Here is a 15,278-nt window from a genome sequence, read left to right as displayed (position 1 = left end):
CGTTTCTGTAGTGTGGCGTTTCTGTAGCCTGTAGCGTGGCGTTTCTGTAGCCTGTAGCGTGGCGTTTCTGTAGCCTGTAGTGTGGCGTTTCTGTAGCCTGTAGTGTGGCGTTTCTGTAGCCTGTAGTGTGGCGTTTCTGTAGCCTGTAGTGTGGCGTTTCTGTAGTGTGGCGTTTCTGTAGCCTGTAGCGTGGCGTTTCTGTAGCCTGTAGCGTGGCGTTTCTGTAGCCTGTAGTGTGGCGTTTCTGTAGCCTGTAGCGTGGCGTTTCTGTAGTGTGGCGTTTCTGTAGCCTGTAGTGTGGCGTTTCTGTAGCCTGTAGCGTGGCGTTTCTGTAGCCTGTAGCGTGGCGTTTCTGTAGCCTGTAGTGTGGCGTTTCTATAGTGTGGCGTTTCTGTAGCCTGTAGTGTGGCGTTTCTGTAACCTCTAGCGTGGCGTTTCTGTAACCTCTAGCGTGGCGTTTCTGTAGCCTGTAGTGTGGCGTTTCTGTAGCCTGTAGTGTGGCGTTTCTGTAGCCTGTAGTGTGGCGTTTCTGTAGTGTGGCGTTTCTGTAGCCTGTAGCGTGGCGTTTCTGTAGCCTGTAGTGTGGCGTTGCTGTAGCCTGTAGTGTGGCGTTTCTGTAGCCTGTAGCGTGGCGTTTCTGTAGCCTGTAGCGTGGCGTTTCTGTAGCCTGTAGCGTGGCGTTTCTGTAGCCTGTAGCGTGGCGTTTCTGTAGCCTGTATTGTGGCGTTTCTGTAGCCTGTAGTGTGGCGTTTCTGTAGTGTGGCGTTTCTGTAGCCTGTAGTGTGGCGTTTCTGTAGCCTGTAGTGTGGCGTTTCTGTAGTGTGGCGTTTCTGTAGCCTGTAGCGTGGCGTTTCTGTAGCCTGTAGCGTGGCGTTTCTGTAGCCTGTAGTGTGGCGTTTCTGTAGCCTGTAGTGTGGCGTTTCTGTAGCCTGTAGCGTGGCGTTTCTGTAGCCTGTAGCGTGGTGTTTCTGTAGCCTGTAGTGTGGCGTTTCTGTAGCCTGTAGTGTGGCGTTTCTGTAGCCTGTAGTGTGGCGTTTCTGTAGTGTGGCGTTTCTGTAGCCTGTAGTGTGGCGTTTCTGTAGCCTGTAGCGTGGCGTTTCTGTAGCCTGTAGCGTGGCGTTTCTGTAGCCTGTAGCGTGGCGTTTCTGTAGCCTGTAGTGTGGCGTTTCTGTAGCCTGTAGCGTGGCGTTTCTGTAGCCTGTAGTGTGGCGTTTCTGTAGCCTGTAGCGTGGCGTTTCTGTAGCCTGTAGTGTGGCGTTTCTGTAGCCTGTAGCGTGGCGTTTCTGTAGCCTGTAGTGTGGCGTTTCTGTAGCCTGTAGCGTGGCGTTTCTGTAGCCTGTAGTGTGGCGTTTCTATAGTGTGGCGTTTCTGTAGCCTGTAGTGTGGCGTTTCTGTAACCTCTAGCGTGGCGTTTCTGTAGCCTGTAGTGTGGCGTTTCTGTAGCCTGTAGTGTGGCGTTTCTGTAGCCTGTAGTGTGGCGTTTCTGTAGCCTGTAGTGTGGCGTTTCTGTAGCCTGTAGCGTGGCGTTTCTGTAGCCTGTAGTGTGGCGTTTCTGTAGCCTGTAGTGTGGCGTTTCTGTAGCCTGTAGTGTGGCGTTTCTGTAGCCTGTAGCGTGGCGTTTCTGTAGCCTGTAGGGTGGCGTTTCTGTAGCCTGTAGCGTGGCGTTTCTGTAGCCTGTAGCGTGGCGTTTCTGTAGCCTGTAGTGTGGCGTTTCTGTAGCCTGTAGCGTGGCGTTTCTGTAGCCTGTAGTGTGGTGTTTCTGTAGCCTGTAGCGTGGCGTTTCTGTAGCCTGTAGTGTGGCGTTTCTGTAGCCTGGCGTTTCTGTAGCCTGTAGCGTGGCGTTTCTGTAGCCTGTAGCGTGGCGTTTCTGTAGCCTGTAGCGTGGCGTTTCTGTAGCCTGTAGCGTGGCGTTTCTGTAGCCTGTAGCGTGGCGTTTCTGTAGCCTGTAGTGTGGCGTTTCTGTAGCCTGGCGTTTCTGTAGCCTGTAGTGTGGCGTTTCTGTAGCCTGGCGTTTCTGTAGCCTGTAGCGTGGCGTTTCTGTAGCCTGTAGTGTGGCGTTTCTGTAGCCTGTAGCGTGGCGTTTCTGTAGCCTGTAGTGTGGCGTTTCTGTAGCCTGTAGTGTGGCGTTTCTGTAGCCTGTAGTGTGGCGTTTCTGTAGCCTGTAGCGTGGCGTTTCTGTAGCCTGTAGTGTGGCGTTTCTGTAGCCTGTAGTGTGGCGTTTCTGTAGCCTGTAGCTTCTGTAGCCTGTAGTGTGGCGTTTCTGTAGCCTGTAGCGTGGCGTTTCTGTAGCCTGTAGTGTGGCGTTTCTGTAGCCTGTAGTGTGGCGTTTCTGTAGCCTGTAGCGTGGTGTTTCTGTAGCCTGTAGCGTGGCGTTTCTGTAGCCTGTAGCGTGGCGTTTCTGTAGCCTGTAGTGTGGCGTTTCTGTAGCCTGTAGTGTGGCGTTTCTGTAGCCTGTAGTGTGGCGTTTCTGTAGTGTGGCGTTTCTGTAGCCTGTAGCTTCTGTAGCCTGTAGCGTGGCGTTTCTGTAGCCTGTAGCGTGGTGTTTCTGTAGCCTGTAGCGTGGCGTTTCTGTAGCCTGTAGTGTGGCGTTTCTGTAGCCTGTAGTGTGGCGTTTCTGTAGCCTGTAGTGTGGCGTTTCTGTAGTGTGGCGTTTCTGTAGCCTGTAGCTTCTGTAGCCTGTAGTGTGGCGTTTCTGTAGCCTGTAGCGTGGCGTTTCTGTAGCCTGTAGTGTGGCGTTTCTGTAGCCTGTAGCGTGGCGTTTCTGTAGCCTGTAGCGTGGCGTTTCTGTAGCCTGTAGCGTGGCGTTTCTGTAGCGTGGCGTTTCTGTAGCCTGTAGTGTGGCGTTGCTGTAGCCTGTAGCGTGGCGTTTCTGTAGCCTGTAGTGTGGCGTTTCTGTAGCCTGTAGCGTGGCGTTTCTGTAGCCTGTAGCGTGGCGTTTCTGTAGCCTGTAGCGTGGCGTTTCTGTAGCCTGTAGTGTGGCGTTTCTGTAGCCTGTAGCGTGGCGTTTCTGTAGCGTGGCGTTTCTGTAGCCTGTAGTGTGGCGTTTCTGTAGCCTGTAGCGTGGCGTTTCTGTTCTGTAGCCTGTAGTGTGGCGTTTCTGTAGCCTGTAGCGTGGCGTTTCTGTAGCCTGTAGCGTGGCGTTTCTGTAGCCTGTAGTGTGGCGTTTCTGTAGCCTGTAGCGTGGCGTTTCTGTAGCCTGTAGCGTGGCGTTTCTGTAGCCTGTAGCGTGGCGTTTCTGTAGCCTGTAGTGTGGCGTTTCTGTAGCCTGTAGCGTGGCGTTTCTGTAGCCTGTGGCGTTTCTGTAGCCTGTAGCGTGGCGTTTCTGTAGCCTGTAGCGTGGCGTTTCTGTAGCCTGTAGCGTGGCGTTTCTGTAGTGTGGCGTTTCTGCAGCCTGTAGTGTGGCGTTTCTGTAGCCTGTGGCGTTTCTGTAGCCTGTAGCGTGGCGTTTCTGTAGCCTGTAGCGTGGCGTTTCTGTAGCCTGTAGTGTGGCGTTTCTGTAGCCTGTAGCGTGGCGTTTCTGTAGTGTGGCGTTTCTGTAGCCTGTAGTGTGGCGTTTCTGTAGTGTGGCGTTTCTGTAGCCTGTAGCGTGGCGTTTCTGTAGCCTGTAGTGTGGCGTTTCTGTAGCCTGTAGTGTGGCGTTTCTGTAGCCTGTAGCGTGGTGTTTCTGTAGCCTGTAGTGTGGCGTTTCTGTAGCCTGTAGCGTGGCGTTTCTGTAGCCTGTAGCGTGGCGTTTCTGTAGCCTGTAGCGTGGCGTTTCTGTAGCGTGGCGTTTCTGTAGCCTGTAGCGTGGTGTTTCTGTAGCCTGTAGCGTGGTGTTTCTGTAGCCTGTAGTGTGGCGTTTCTGTAGCCTGCAGTGTGGCGTTTCTGTAGTGTGGCGTTTCTGTAGCCTGTAGTGTGGCGTTTCTGTAGCCTGTAGCGTGGCGTTTCTGTAGCCTGTAGCGTGGCGTTTCTGTAGCCTGTAGCGTGGCGTTTCTGTAGCCTGTAGCGTGGCGTTTCTGTAGCCTGTAGCGTGGCGTTTCTGTAGTGTGGCGTTTCTGTAGCCTGTAGTGTGGCGTTTCTGTAGCCTGTAGCGTGGCGTTTCTGTAGCCTGTAGTGTGGCGTTTCTGTAGCCTGTAGCGTGGCGTTTCTGTAGCCTGTAGCGTGGCGTTTCTGTAGCCTGTGGCGTTTCTGTAGCCTGTAGTGTGGCGTTTCTGTAGCCTGTAGTGTGGTGTTTCTGTAGCCTGTAGTGTGGCGTTTCTGTAGCCTGTAGCGTGGCGTTTCTGTAGCCTGTAGCGTGGCGTTTCTGTAGCCTGTAGTGTGGCGTTTCTGTAGCCTGTAGTGTGGCGTTTCTGTAGCCTGTAGTGTGGCGTTTCTGTAGCCTGTAGTGTGGCGTTTCTGTAGCCTGTAGCGTGGCGTTTCTGTAGCCTGTAGTGTGGCGTTTCTGTAGCCTGTAGTGTGGCGTTTCTGTAGCCTGTAGTGTGGCGTTTCTGTAGCCTGTAGCGTGGCTGCTCTCCTCTTTAAGGAATAATGAGAGACGGAGAGATCGGAGAGAGAGCGGGACATACACAGTGCATTCGGAAAGTATTCCGAACCCTTCACTTTTCCCACATTTTGTTAAGTTGCAGCCTTATTCTAAAATGGATTAAATACAAATAAATGATCATCGATCTATACACAATACCCCATAATGACACAGCGAAACCAGGTTTTTATAAATGTTTGCTAATTTATAAAACATTTAAAACAGACATCTTATTTACATAAGTATTCAGTATTCAAACCCAATGGTCACTCAGACAGAGCTCCAGAGTTCCTCTGTGGAGATGGGAGAACCTTCCAGAAGGACAACCATCTCTGCAGCACTCCACCAATCAGGCCTTTATGGTAGAGTGGCCAGACGGAAGCCACTCCTCAGTAAAAGGCACATGACAGCCCGCTTGGAGTTTGCCAAAAGGCACCTAAAGACTCTCAGACCATGAGAAACAAGATTCTCTGGTCTGATGAAACCAAGATTGAACTCTTTGGCCTGAATGCTAAGCGTCACGTCTGGAGGAAACCTGGCACCATCCCTATGGTGAAGCATGGTGGTGGCATCATCATGCTGTGGGGATGTTTTTAAGCAGCAGGAACTGGGAGACTAGTCAGGATCGAGGGAAAGATGAACGGAGCAAAGAACAGAGAGATCCTTGATGAAAACCTGCTCCAGAGCGCTCAGGACCTCCGACTGGGGTGAAGGTTCACCTTCCACCAGGACAACAACTCTTAAGCATACAGCTAAGACAATGCAGGAGTGGCTTCGGGACAAGTCTCTGAATGTCCTTGAGTGGTCCAGCCAGAGCCCGGACTTGAACCCGATCGAACATCTCTGGAGAGACCTGAAAATAGCTGTGTAGCAACGCTGCCCATCCAACCTGACAGAGCGTGAGAGGATCTGCGTGTGGCATATCAAGAAGCTGATTAAACAGCATGATCATTACACAGGTGCACCTTGTGCTGGGGACAATATAAGGCCACCTAAAATGTGCTGATTTGTCACACAACACAATGCCACAGATGTCTCAAGTTTTGAGGGACTGCAGGAATGTCCGCCAGAGCTGTAGCCATATAATTGAATGTTAATTTCTCTACCATAAGCCGCCTCCAACATTGTTTTAGAGAATTTTTCAGTATGTCCAAATGGCCTCACAACCGCGTCACGTGGGCAAGCGGTTTGCTAATGTCAACATTGTGAACAGAGTGTCCCATGGTGGCGTTATTGAATGGGCAGGCATAAGCTAACAACAACGAACGCGATTGCCTTTTTATCGATGGCAATTTGAATGCACAGAGATACCGTGACGAGATCCTGAGGCCCATTGTGACCAACAGATATATATCTGTATTTCAATTGATTTATTTCCTTATGAACTGAGTAAAATCTTTGAAATTGTTGTTCAGTGTATATATCACACACGGAGAGAGAGAACGTGGAGGGAGAGAGAGCACAGAGAGAGGGATAGAGAGAGAGAGAGCACAGAGGGAGAGAGTGATCAACTATTAAAGACTACCAGATTCTCCAGTTACATTGAATGAACTACAGGACAAAATACAAACCCTCCAACCCAAAAAGGCCTGTGGTGTTGATGGTATCCTCAATGAAATTATAAAATATACAGACCACAAATTCCAATTGGCTATACTTAAACTCTTTAACATCATCCTTAGCTCTGGCATCTTCCCCCAATATTTGGAACCAAGGACTGATCACCCCAATCCACAAAAGTGGAGACAAATTTGACCCCAATAACTACCACGACTTCTATAACAGAGAGATGAACCTGGAGGGGGTAAGCAAGCTGGTCCTGGGGCTCTGTTCACAAACACAAACAGACCCCACAGAGCCCCAGGACAGCAAGACAATTAGACCCAACCAAATCATGAGAAAACAAAAATATAATTACTTGACACATTCGAAAGAATGAGCAAACTAGAATGCTATTTGGCCCTAAACCGAGAGTACACAGTGGCAGAATACCTGACCACTGTGACTGACCCAAACTTAAGGAAAGCTTTGACTATGTACAGACTAGGTGAGCATAGCCTTGCTATTGAGAAAGGCCGCCGTAGGCAGACCTGGCTCTCAAGAGAAGACAGGCTATGTGCACACTGCCCACAAAATGAGGTGGAAACTGAGCTGCACTTCCTAACCTCCTGCCAAATGTATGACCATATTAGAGACACATATTTCCCTCAGATTACAGCGATCCACAAAGAATTCGAAAACAAATCCAATTTTGATAAACTCCCATATCTATTGGGTGAAATACCACAGTGTGCCATCACAGCAGCAAGATTTGTGACCTGTTGCCACAAGAAAATGGCAACTAGTGAAGATCAAACACCATTGTAAATACAGCCCATATTTACGTTTATTTATTTTCCCTTTTGTACTTTAACTATTTTCACATCATTATAACACTGCATATAGACATAATATGACATTTGAAATGTCTTTATTCTTTTGGAACTTTTGTGAGTGTAATGTTTACTGTTAATATTTATAGTTTTTTTCACTTTGTTTATTATCTATTTCACTTGCTTTGGCAAAGTTAACACACAGTACCAGTCAAAAGTTTGGACACACCTACTCATTCAAGGGTTTTTCTTTATTTTTACTATTTTCTACATTGTAGAATAATAGTGAAGACATCAAAACTGTGAAATAACACATATGGAATCATGTAGTAACCAAAAAAGTGTTAAACAAATGAAAATATATTTTATATTTGAGATTCTTCAAAGTAGCCACCGTTTGCCTTTTTGACAGCTTTGCACACTCTTGGCATTCTCTCAACCAGCTTCATGAGGTAGTCACCTGGAATGCATTTCAATTAACAGGTGTGCCTTGTTAAAAGTTAATTTGTGGAGTTTCTTTCCTTCTTAATGCGTTTGAGCCAATCAGTTGTGTTGTGACAAGGTAGGGTGGTATACAGAAGATAGCCCTATTTGGTAAAAGACCAAGTCCATATTATGCCAAGAACAGCTCAAATAAGCAATGAGAAACGACAGTCCATCATTACTTTTATGACATGAAGGTCAGTCAATATGGAATATTTCAAGAACTTTTAAAGTTTCTCCAAGTGCAGTTGCAAAAACCATCAAGCACTATGATGAAACTGGCTCTCATGAGGACCACCACAGGAAAGGAAGACCCAGAGTTACCGCGGCTGCAGAGGATAAGTTCATTAGAGTTACCAGCCTCAGAAAATGCTGCCCAAAAAAATGCTTCACAGAGTTCAAGTAACAGACGCATCTCACCATCAACTGTTCAGAGGAGACTGTGTGAATCAGGCCTTCATGGTCGAATTGCTGCAAATAAACCACTACTAAAGGACACCAGAAGAAGAGACTTGCTTGGGCCAAGAAACACGAGCAATGGACATAAGACCGGTGGAAATCTGTCCTTTGGTCTGAAGAGTCCAAATTTGAGATGTTTGGTTCCAACCGCCGTGTCTTTGAGATGCATAATAGGTGAACGGATGATCTCTGCATGTGTGGTTGCCACCGTGAAGCATGGAGGAGGAGGTGTTATCGTGTGGAGGTGCTTTGCTGGTGACACTGTCAGAGATTTATTTAGAATTCAAGGCACATTTAACCAGCATGGCTACCACAGCATTCTGCAGTGATACACCATCCATCTGGGACTATCATTTGTTTTTCAACAGGACAATGACCCAACACACCTCCATCCTGTATCAGGGCTATTTGACCCAGAAGGAGAGTGATGGAGTGCTGCATCAGATGACCTGGCCTCCACAATCCCCCGACCTCAACCCAATTGAGATGGTTTGAGATGAGTTGGACCGCAGAGTGAAGGAAAAGCAGCCAACAAGTGCTCAGCATATGTGGGAACTCCTTCAAGACTGTTGGAAAAGCATTCCAGGTGAAGCTGGTTGGGAGAATTCCAAGAGTGTGCAAAGCTGTCATCAAGGCAAAGGGTGGCTACTAAAATAAATTCTGATTCGTTAAATACTTTTTTGGTTACTACATGATTCCATATGTGTTATTTCATAGTTTTGATGCCTTCACTATTATTCTAGAATGTAGAAAATAGTAAAAATAAAGAAAAACCCTTGAATGAGTAGGTGTCCAAACCTTTGACTGGTACTGTACAGTATCTCTTCCTACAGTCAACACATACAGCAGGGTTCTTCAATTCCGGTCCTGGAGGGCCGAAACAATTCTGTTTTTTTATTTCTACCTGGTAGTTAATTGCACTCACCTGGTGTCCCAGGTCTGAATTAGCCCCTGATTAGAAGGAGAGGATGAAAAACAGAGGTGTCTCGGCCCTCCAGGACCGGAATTGAAGAACCCTGACATACAGTATCTCTCCCTACAGTAAACATATACAGTATCTCTCCCTACAGTAAACATATACAGTATCTCTCCCTACAGTAAACATATACAGTATCTCTCCCTACAGTAAACATATACAGTATCTCTCCCTACAGTAAACATATACAGTATCTCTCCCTACAGTAAACATATACAGTATCTCTCCCTACAGTAAACATATACAGTATCTCTCCCTACAGTAAACACATACAGTATCTCTCCCTACAGTAAACATATACAGTATCTCTCCCTACAGTAAACATATACAGTATCTCTCCCTACAGTAAACATATACAGTATCTCTCCCTACAGTAAACATATACAGTATCTCTCCCTACAGTAAACATATACAGTATCTCTCCTACAGTAAACACGTACAGTATCTCTCCTACAGTAAACATATACAGTATCTCTCCTACAGTAAACATATACAGTATCTCTCCCTACAGTAAACATATACAGTATCTCTCCCTACAGTAAACACATACAGTATATCCTACAGTAAACATATACAGTATCTCTCCCTACAGTAAACATATACAGTATCTCTCCCTACAGTAAACATATACAGTATCTCTCCCTACAGTAAACATATACAGTATCTCTCCCTACAGTAAACATATACAGTATCTCCTACAGTGAACATATACAGTATCTCTCCCTACAGTAAACATATACAGTATCTCCTACAGTGAACATATACAGTATCTCTCCCTACAGTAAACATATACAGTATCTCTCCCTACAGTAAACACGTACAGTATCTCTCCCTACAGTAAACATATACAGTATCTCTCCCTACAGTAAACATATACAGTATCTCTCCCTACAGTAAACATATACAGTATCTCTCCCTACAGTAAACATATACAGTATCTCCTACAGTGAACATATACAGTATCTCTCCCTACAGTAAACATATACAGTATCTCCTACAGTGAACATAACACGTTCCAGAGAATAGAAGTTTCAGAGTTCTTCTCCAGCTTGATAGAACAGAAATGGATACCCTGTGGCCGGTCTCCTTTCAGGATAAAGGAGGTTTCCCATACTGGAAATAGATACCCTGTGGTCGGTCTCCTTTCAGGATAAAGGAGGTTTCCCATACTGGAAATAGATACCCTGTGGTCGGTCTCCTTTCATGATAAAGGAGGTTTCTCATACTGGAAATAGATACCCTGTGGTCGGTCTCCTTCCAGGATAAAGGAGGTTTCTCATACTGGAATAAAGATATGGAATAAACACAAAGGGGAGAGGGTTGAAGGCTTTGGTTTTTAATGCCAATAGGCAGATGCTTTCATCCAAAGAGAGAGCCTACATGTGTAGTATGGGTATGTGATCTCTGTGGGCTAAACCTACAACCTTGGTGTTGCTAGTTGCACACTCCACACTCTTCCACACTCACAACTGAGCTACACAAGGATCACAATCATGGTATCTCTTCTCTCTCCACCAGGCCATCGACCTGCTGCCAGCCAACACTCAGATCAGAGAAATTCGTGTGTTCTTGGAGAGTGTTCTGGAGGAGAAGGCTCAGAGGAAACGCTTTGACCAGGTCCTCAAGAGCCTGCTGCAGGCTGAGTTCCTACGGGTGAGAGAGAGAGAGACGCTCTGTGTGTTGGTATTGTGTCCACTATTAACTGTCCTCTTCCAGACTCTTTTTCAAAACTTCAGAGAGAAGCCAAGAGGTATAAGGAAAGAGCTTCCTCCCTTCTGATGTTTTGAAAAGAGGTTTAAGGAAAGAGTTTCCTCCCTTCTGATGTTTTGAAAAAGAGGCAGAGAAGGAAAAGAGGATGTGAGCAACAAGGAACTACTTTTGAGATTCAACCCTGATGTACGTCTTTGGTCTCTGTCCCCACCTGACGGGTGTGTGTGTTCAGGTCCAGGAGGAGCGTATCTTCCACCAACAGGTGAAGTGTATCATCACAGAGGAAAAGACCTGCAGGGTCTGTAAGAAGAAGATAGGAAACAGGTAAGCTTTTATTTAACCCTTTATTTTACCAGGTAAATTGACTGAGAACACGTTCTCGTTTACAGCAACGACCTGGGGAATAGTTACAGGGGAGAGGAATGAGCCAATTGGAAGCTGGGGATGATTAGGTGGCCATGATGGTACGAGGACCAGATTGGGAATTTAGCCAGGACACCGGGGGTTAACACCCCTACTCTTACGATAAGTGCCATGGGATCTTTAGTGACCACAGAGAGTCAGGACACCCGTTTAACATCCAATCCGAAAGATGGCACAGGGCAATGTCCCCAATCAGTGCCCTGGGGCATTGGGATATTTTCTTTAGACCAGAGGAAAGAGTGCTTCCTACTGGCCCTCCAACACCACTCCCAGCAGCATCTGGTCTCCCATCCAGGGACCTCCTACTGGCCCTCCAACACCACTCCCAGCAGCATCTGGTCTCCCATCCAGGACCAACCCTGCTTAGCTTCAGAGGCAAGCCAGCAGTGGGATGCAGGGTGGTATTCTGCTGGCTATACTAATATCAATGCTTTATAAACACCTATAACTATGTAATAAATCCTTATTATGTGATAAACCTGTTGTAAATATGCAGTAAAGGCTCTGTCTATATACTGATACTAAAACACTTGTCGGTCTCTGTCCAGCGCCTTCGCCAGGTATCCCAACGGCGTTGTAGTTCATTACTTCTGCTGTAAGGACCGAGGGGTGTGTCCTACGGAGCAGTGACACAGCTGTCGCACCCGCCTGGACGCAAAGCACTCCTGGGATACTAACAGACTAGATCGCTGTGTACTAAAATGACAGAATGGTACAGAACAGTGCCCTCCTGTGGACTACATGTTCCAGCAGCACCCTGGACGAGGGGAAGGCAGGGAAGCTGGGTTTGTCTGAAACTACACCACAGGCTGGGCTGTTCAGGAGGAGAGGACTCTAACTGCTTCTCTCTGGGACTGCTACCTGCTACCTGTTCTGCCCCACAACCCCAGCTACCTGCTACCTGTTCTGCCCCACAACACCAGCTACCTGCTACCTGTTCTGCCCCACAACCCCAGCTACCTGCTCCCTGTTCTGCCCCACAACCCCAGCTACCTGCTCCCTGTTCTGCCCCACAACCCCAGCTACCTGCTCCCTGTTCTGCCCCACAACCCCAGCTACCTGCTACCTGTTCTGCCCCACAACCCCAGCTACCTGCTACCTGTTCTGCCCCACAACCCCAGCTACCTGCTACCTGTTCTGCCCCACAACCCCAGCTACCTGTTCTGCCCCACAACCCCAGCTACCTGCTCTGTCCCACAACCCCTGCTACCTGTTCTGCCCCACCACCCCAGCTACCTGCTACCTGTTCTGCCCCACAACCCCAGCTACCTGCTACCTGTTCTGCCCCACAACCCCAGCTACCTGCTACCTGTTCTGCCCCACAACCCCAGCTACCTGCTCCACTACAGTACCTGTAGCTATTCTACCAACTGCTTCCCTACAGTAACTACTCTACTACAGTAACTACTACAGTAACTACTACAGTAACTACTACAGTAACTACTACAGTAACTACTCTACTACAGTAACTACTCTACTACAGTAACTACTCTACTACAGTAACTACTACAGTAACTACTCTACTACAGTAACTACTACAGTAACTACTCTACTACAGTAACTACTACAGTAACTACTCTACTACAGTAACTACTCTACTACAGTAACTACTCTACTACAGTAACTACTACAGTAACTACTACAGTAACTACTCTACTACAGTAACTACTCTACTACAGTAACTACTCTACTACAGTAACTACTACAGTAACTACTCTACTACAGTAACTACTCTACTACAGTAACTACTCTACTACAGTAACTACTCTACTACAGTAACTACTACAGTAACTACTACAGTAACTACTCTACTACAGTAACTACTACAGTAACTACTCTACTACAGTAACTACTACAGTAACTACTACAGTAACTACTCTACTACAGTAACTACTCTACTACAGTAACTACTACAGTAACTACTACAGTAACTACTCTACTACAGTAACTACTCTACTACAGTAACTACTACAGTAACTACTCTACTACAGTAACTACTACAGTAACTACTACAGTAACTACTACAGTAACTACTCTGCTACAGTAACTACCAACAGGAGGATCTGTTTCTGTTAGCCTTTGGAAGAGACGTGGAGACGTGGAGACGTACTGAAGAGGACTTCACAATAAAGGAGCCTGTTTCTGTCCTCATTGTTAGATTTAACCTGTAGCCTTTATGAGAGGACGGTTCAAGTCTGAATGATTACAATAGGCACTGCTGTAGTCTGTTTCTCTGCTCCTCTTCTCTCCCTCCTCTTCTCTCCCTCCTCTTCACTCCCTCCCTCTGTTTCCTCCCCGCCTGCCCCCTCTCTCATCCTCAGACTACACTCGGTATGCTATAGAGACTACATAGACTAAGTCTTCTTCTTCTGATGCCTTGTGTGACTTTTAAGAATGTACTTAAAAGCAGCCATTTGCTTTTCACTTTTCATGTTGTTTTCAGTTGGCGTGTGTTTTCTGAGGGAATGGTTAAAATCCAGACTTCAAATGTAAACGACTCCATTTCTAGCGTGGTCCGTGTGCACAAACAAGGACGTTTCTTGTTATTTCTTTGTTCGTTTTGAGATCAGCTGCCTCGATATAACCTCTTCTGTAGATCCACAGTTTCAAAATCTATCTTTATTGATTGATACGTATTCTTTCATTTTGGGAAAAACCTGAAAGAAAAATGTCAGCAGCTCATTTTTCCTTTATAGGTTTAAATGTTTCTGCCTTTTTATGTCGTCCTGAATCATGCATTAGTCTCATTAGGACTGAAGGAAGACGTTTTGAATGTCAGATTGGAACGAAAGATAAGATATAGGTTAAGTCCCAAATGGCACCCTATTCCCTATATAGTGCACTACTTTAGACCAAAGGCTCTGGTCGAAAGTAGTACCCTATATAGGGAACGGGGTGCCATTTGGGATGCATTACATGAAGATATGTATCACAGTTGTATCCTCGCAACATTGTAATGAAATACCTGCAGCGTCAACCAACCGCCTGTCTGTTTGTTGTTGAAAGCCTGTTGCACCATCTCACTGTTTTACCTTCAAAACATTGGTACCATTTATATAAAGAGTGAGAGAGTATGAGAAGTTTGTTTAAGCTATACGTTATTTTACTGAGCAAATCAAACGGGTATGTCTGTATTGCATTAATTGATAATAAACATGCATTTCCACTCATGATGTGTATCATTTTGTAGGTGTCATTTTTAATGTCTTGGATGCCGTGCTTGGTAATCAATCAATCAAATGTATTTTATAAAGCCCTTTTTACATCAGCAGTTGTCACAAAGTGCCCTACAGATACCCAGCCTGGACCTCAAAGAACAAGAAATACACGTTTTATTCGTCGTATTTAAATTTTTAGTCATTTAGCAGACGCTCCTATCCATTCATACTGGCCCCCCCCGTGGGAATTGAACCCACAACCCTGGCGTTGCAAACGCCATGCTCTACCAACTGAGCTACATCCCTGCCGGCCATTCCCTCCCCTACCCTGGACGACGCTGGGCCAATTGTGCGCCGCCCCATGATATACAGTGAGGGAAAGAAGTATTTGACCCCCTGCTGATTATGTATATTTGCCCACTGACAAAGACATGATCAGTCTATCATTTTAATGGTAGGTTTATTTGAACAGTGAGAGACAGAATAACAACTAAAAAATCCAGAAAGACACATGTCAAAAATGTTATAAATTGATTTGCATTTTAATGAGGGAAATAAGTATTTGACCCCTCTGCAAAACATGACTTAGTACTTGGTGGCAAAACCCTTGTTGGCAATCACAGAGGTCAGACGTTTCTTGTAGTTGGCCCCCAGGTTTGCTCACATCTCAGGAGGGATTTTGTCCCACTCCTCTTTGCAGATCTTCTCCAAGTCATTAAGGTTTCGAGGCTGACGTTTGACAATTCGAACCTTCAGCTCCCTCCACAGATTTTCTATGGGATTAAGTCAAGACTGGCAGCCAATGCCCATCTCACTTAAACCCTGATATCCAGGGGCGGTGTGTTCATTAGGGCGATATGGGCGACGCACTGCCAAACGGGAAAAGGAAGGGATTTTTTTTCTAATCAATTATATCACGGCAACAGTAGTTATCAGTGTTCTAATCTAGACGTCTGATCTGCCACTAAATGTCCAATCAGGCTAAAGTCGTGCTTCAAATGGCCCCGCCCCTTTTGGGGCGATTTCAGTCAGGTTGAAAATCGCCCCAGAAGTCTCTCAGACTCTCATGTAAAATCTTTTTTTTTCAAATATCAGAGCTTTCAATACAATCTCTATGCGTTCCGGGAGGGCTTGCACTTACGCGCTTTCGTCATACGTAACATAACCATGAACGTAACTAAGAAAAGAGCGGGTAG

General features: G+C 46.4%; 1 protein-coding gene across 2 annotated transcripts in view; it reads left to right on the top strand.

The window, feature by feature from the left end:
- LOC311102784 (vam6/Vps39-like protein) overlaps nt 1-14,103 on the top strand; it is a 61,261-nt gene extending 47,158 nt beyond the window's left edge. For both annotated transcript variants that reach the window (XM_084144198.1, XM_084144197.1), the window contains exons 22-24: nt 10,310-10,444; nt 10,734-10,825; nt 11,473-14,103. In XM_084144198.1, coding sequence (XP_084000324.1) covers nt 10,310-10,444; nt 10,734-10,825; nt 11,473-11,554 — 309 coding nt within the window. In that variant the 3' untranslated portion in view covers nt 11,555-14,103. The remainder of the gene's footprint in view (nt 1-10,309; nt 10,445-10,733; nt 10,826-11,472) is intronic.
- The last annotated feature ends 1,175 nt before the right edge of the window (nt 14,104-15,278 follow it).

The sequence above is a fragment of the Coregonus lavaretus genome, assembly GCF_964263955.1.
Source record: "Coregonus lavaretus genome assembly, chromosome: 27".
In the NCBI taxonomy this organism is placed as follows: domain Eukaryota; kingdom Metazoa; phylum Chordata; class Actinopteri; order Salmoniformes; family Salmonidae; genus Coregonus; species Coregonus lavaretus.
The sequence above is the reverse complement of the archived record's forward strand: the minus strand, read 5'-3'. Positions and strand labels throughout refer to the sequence as shown.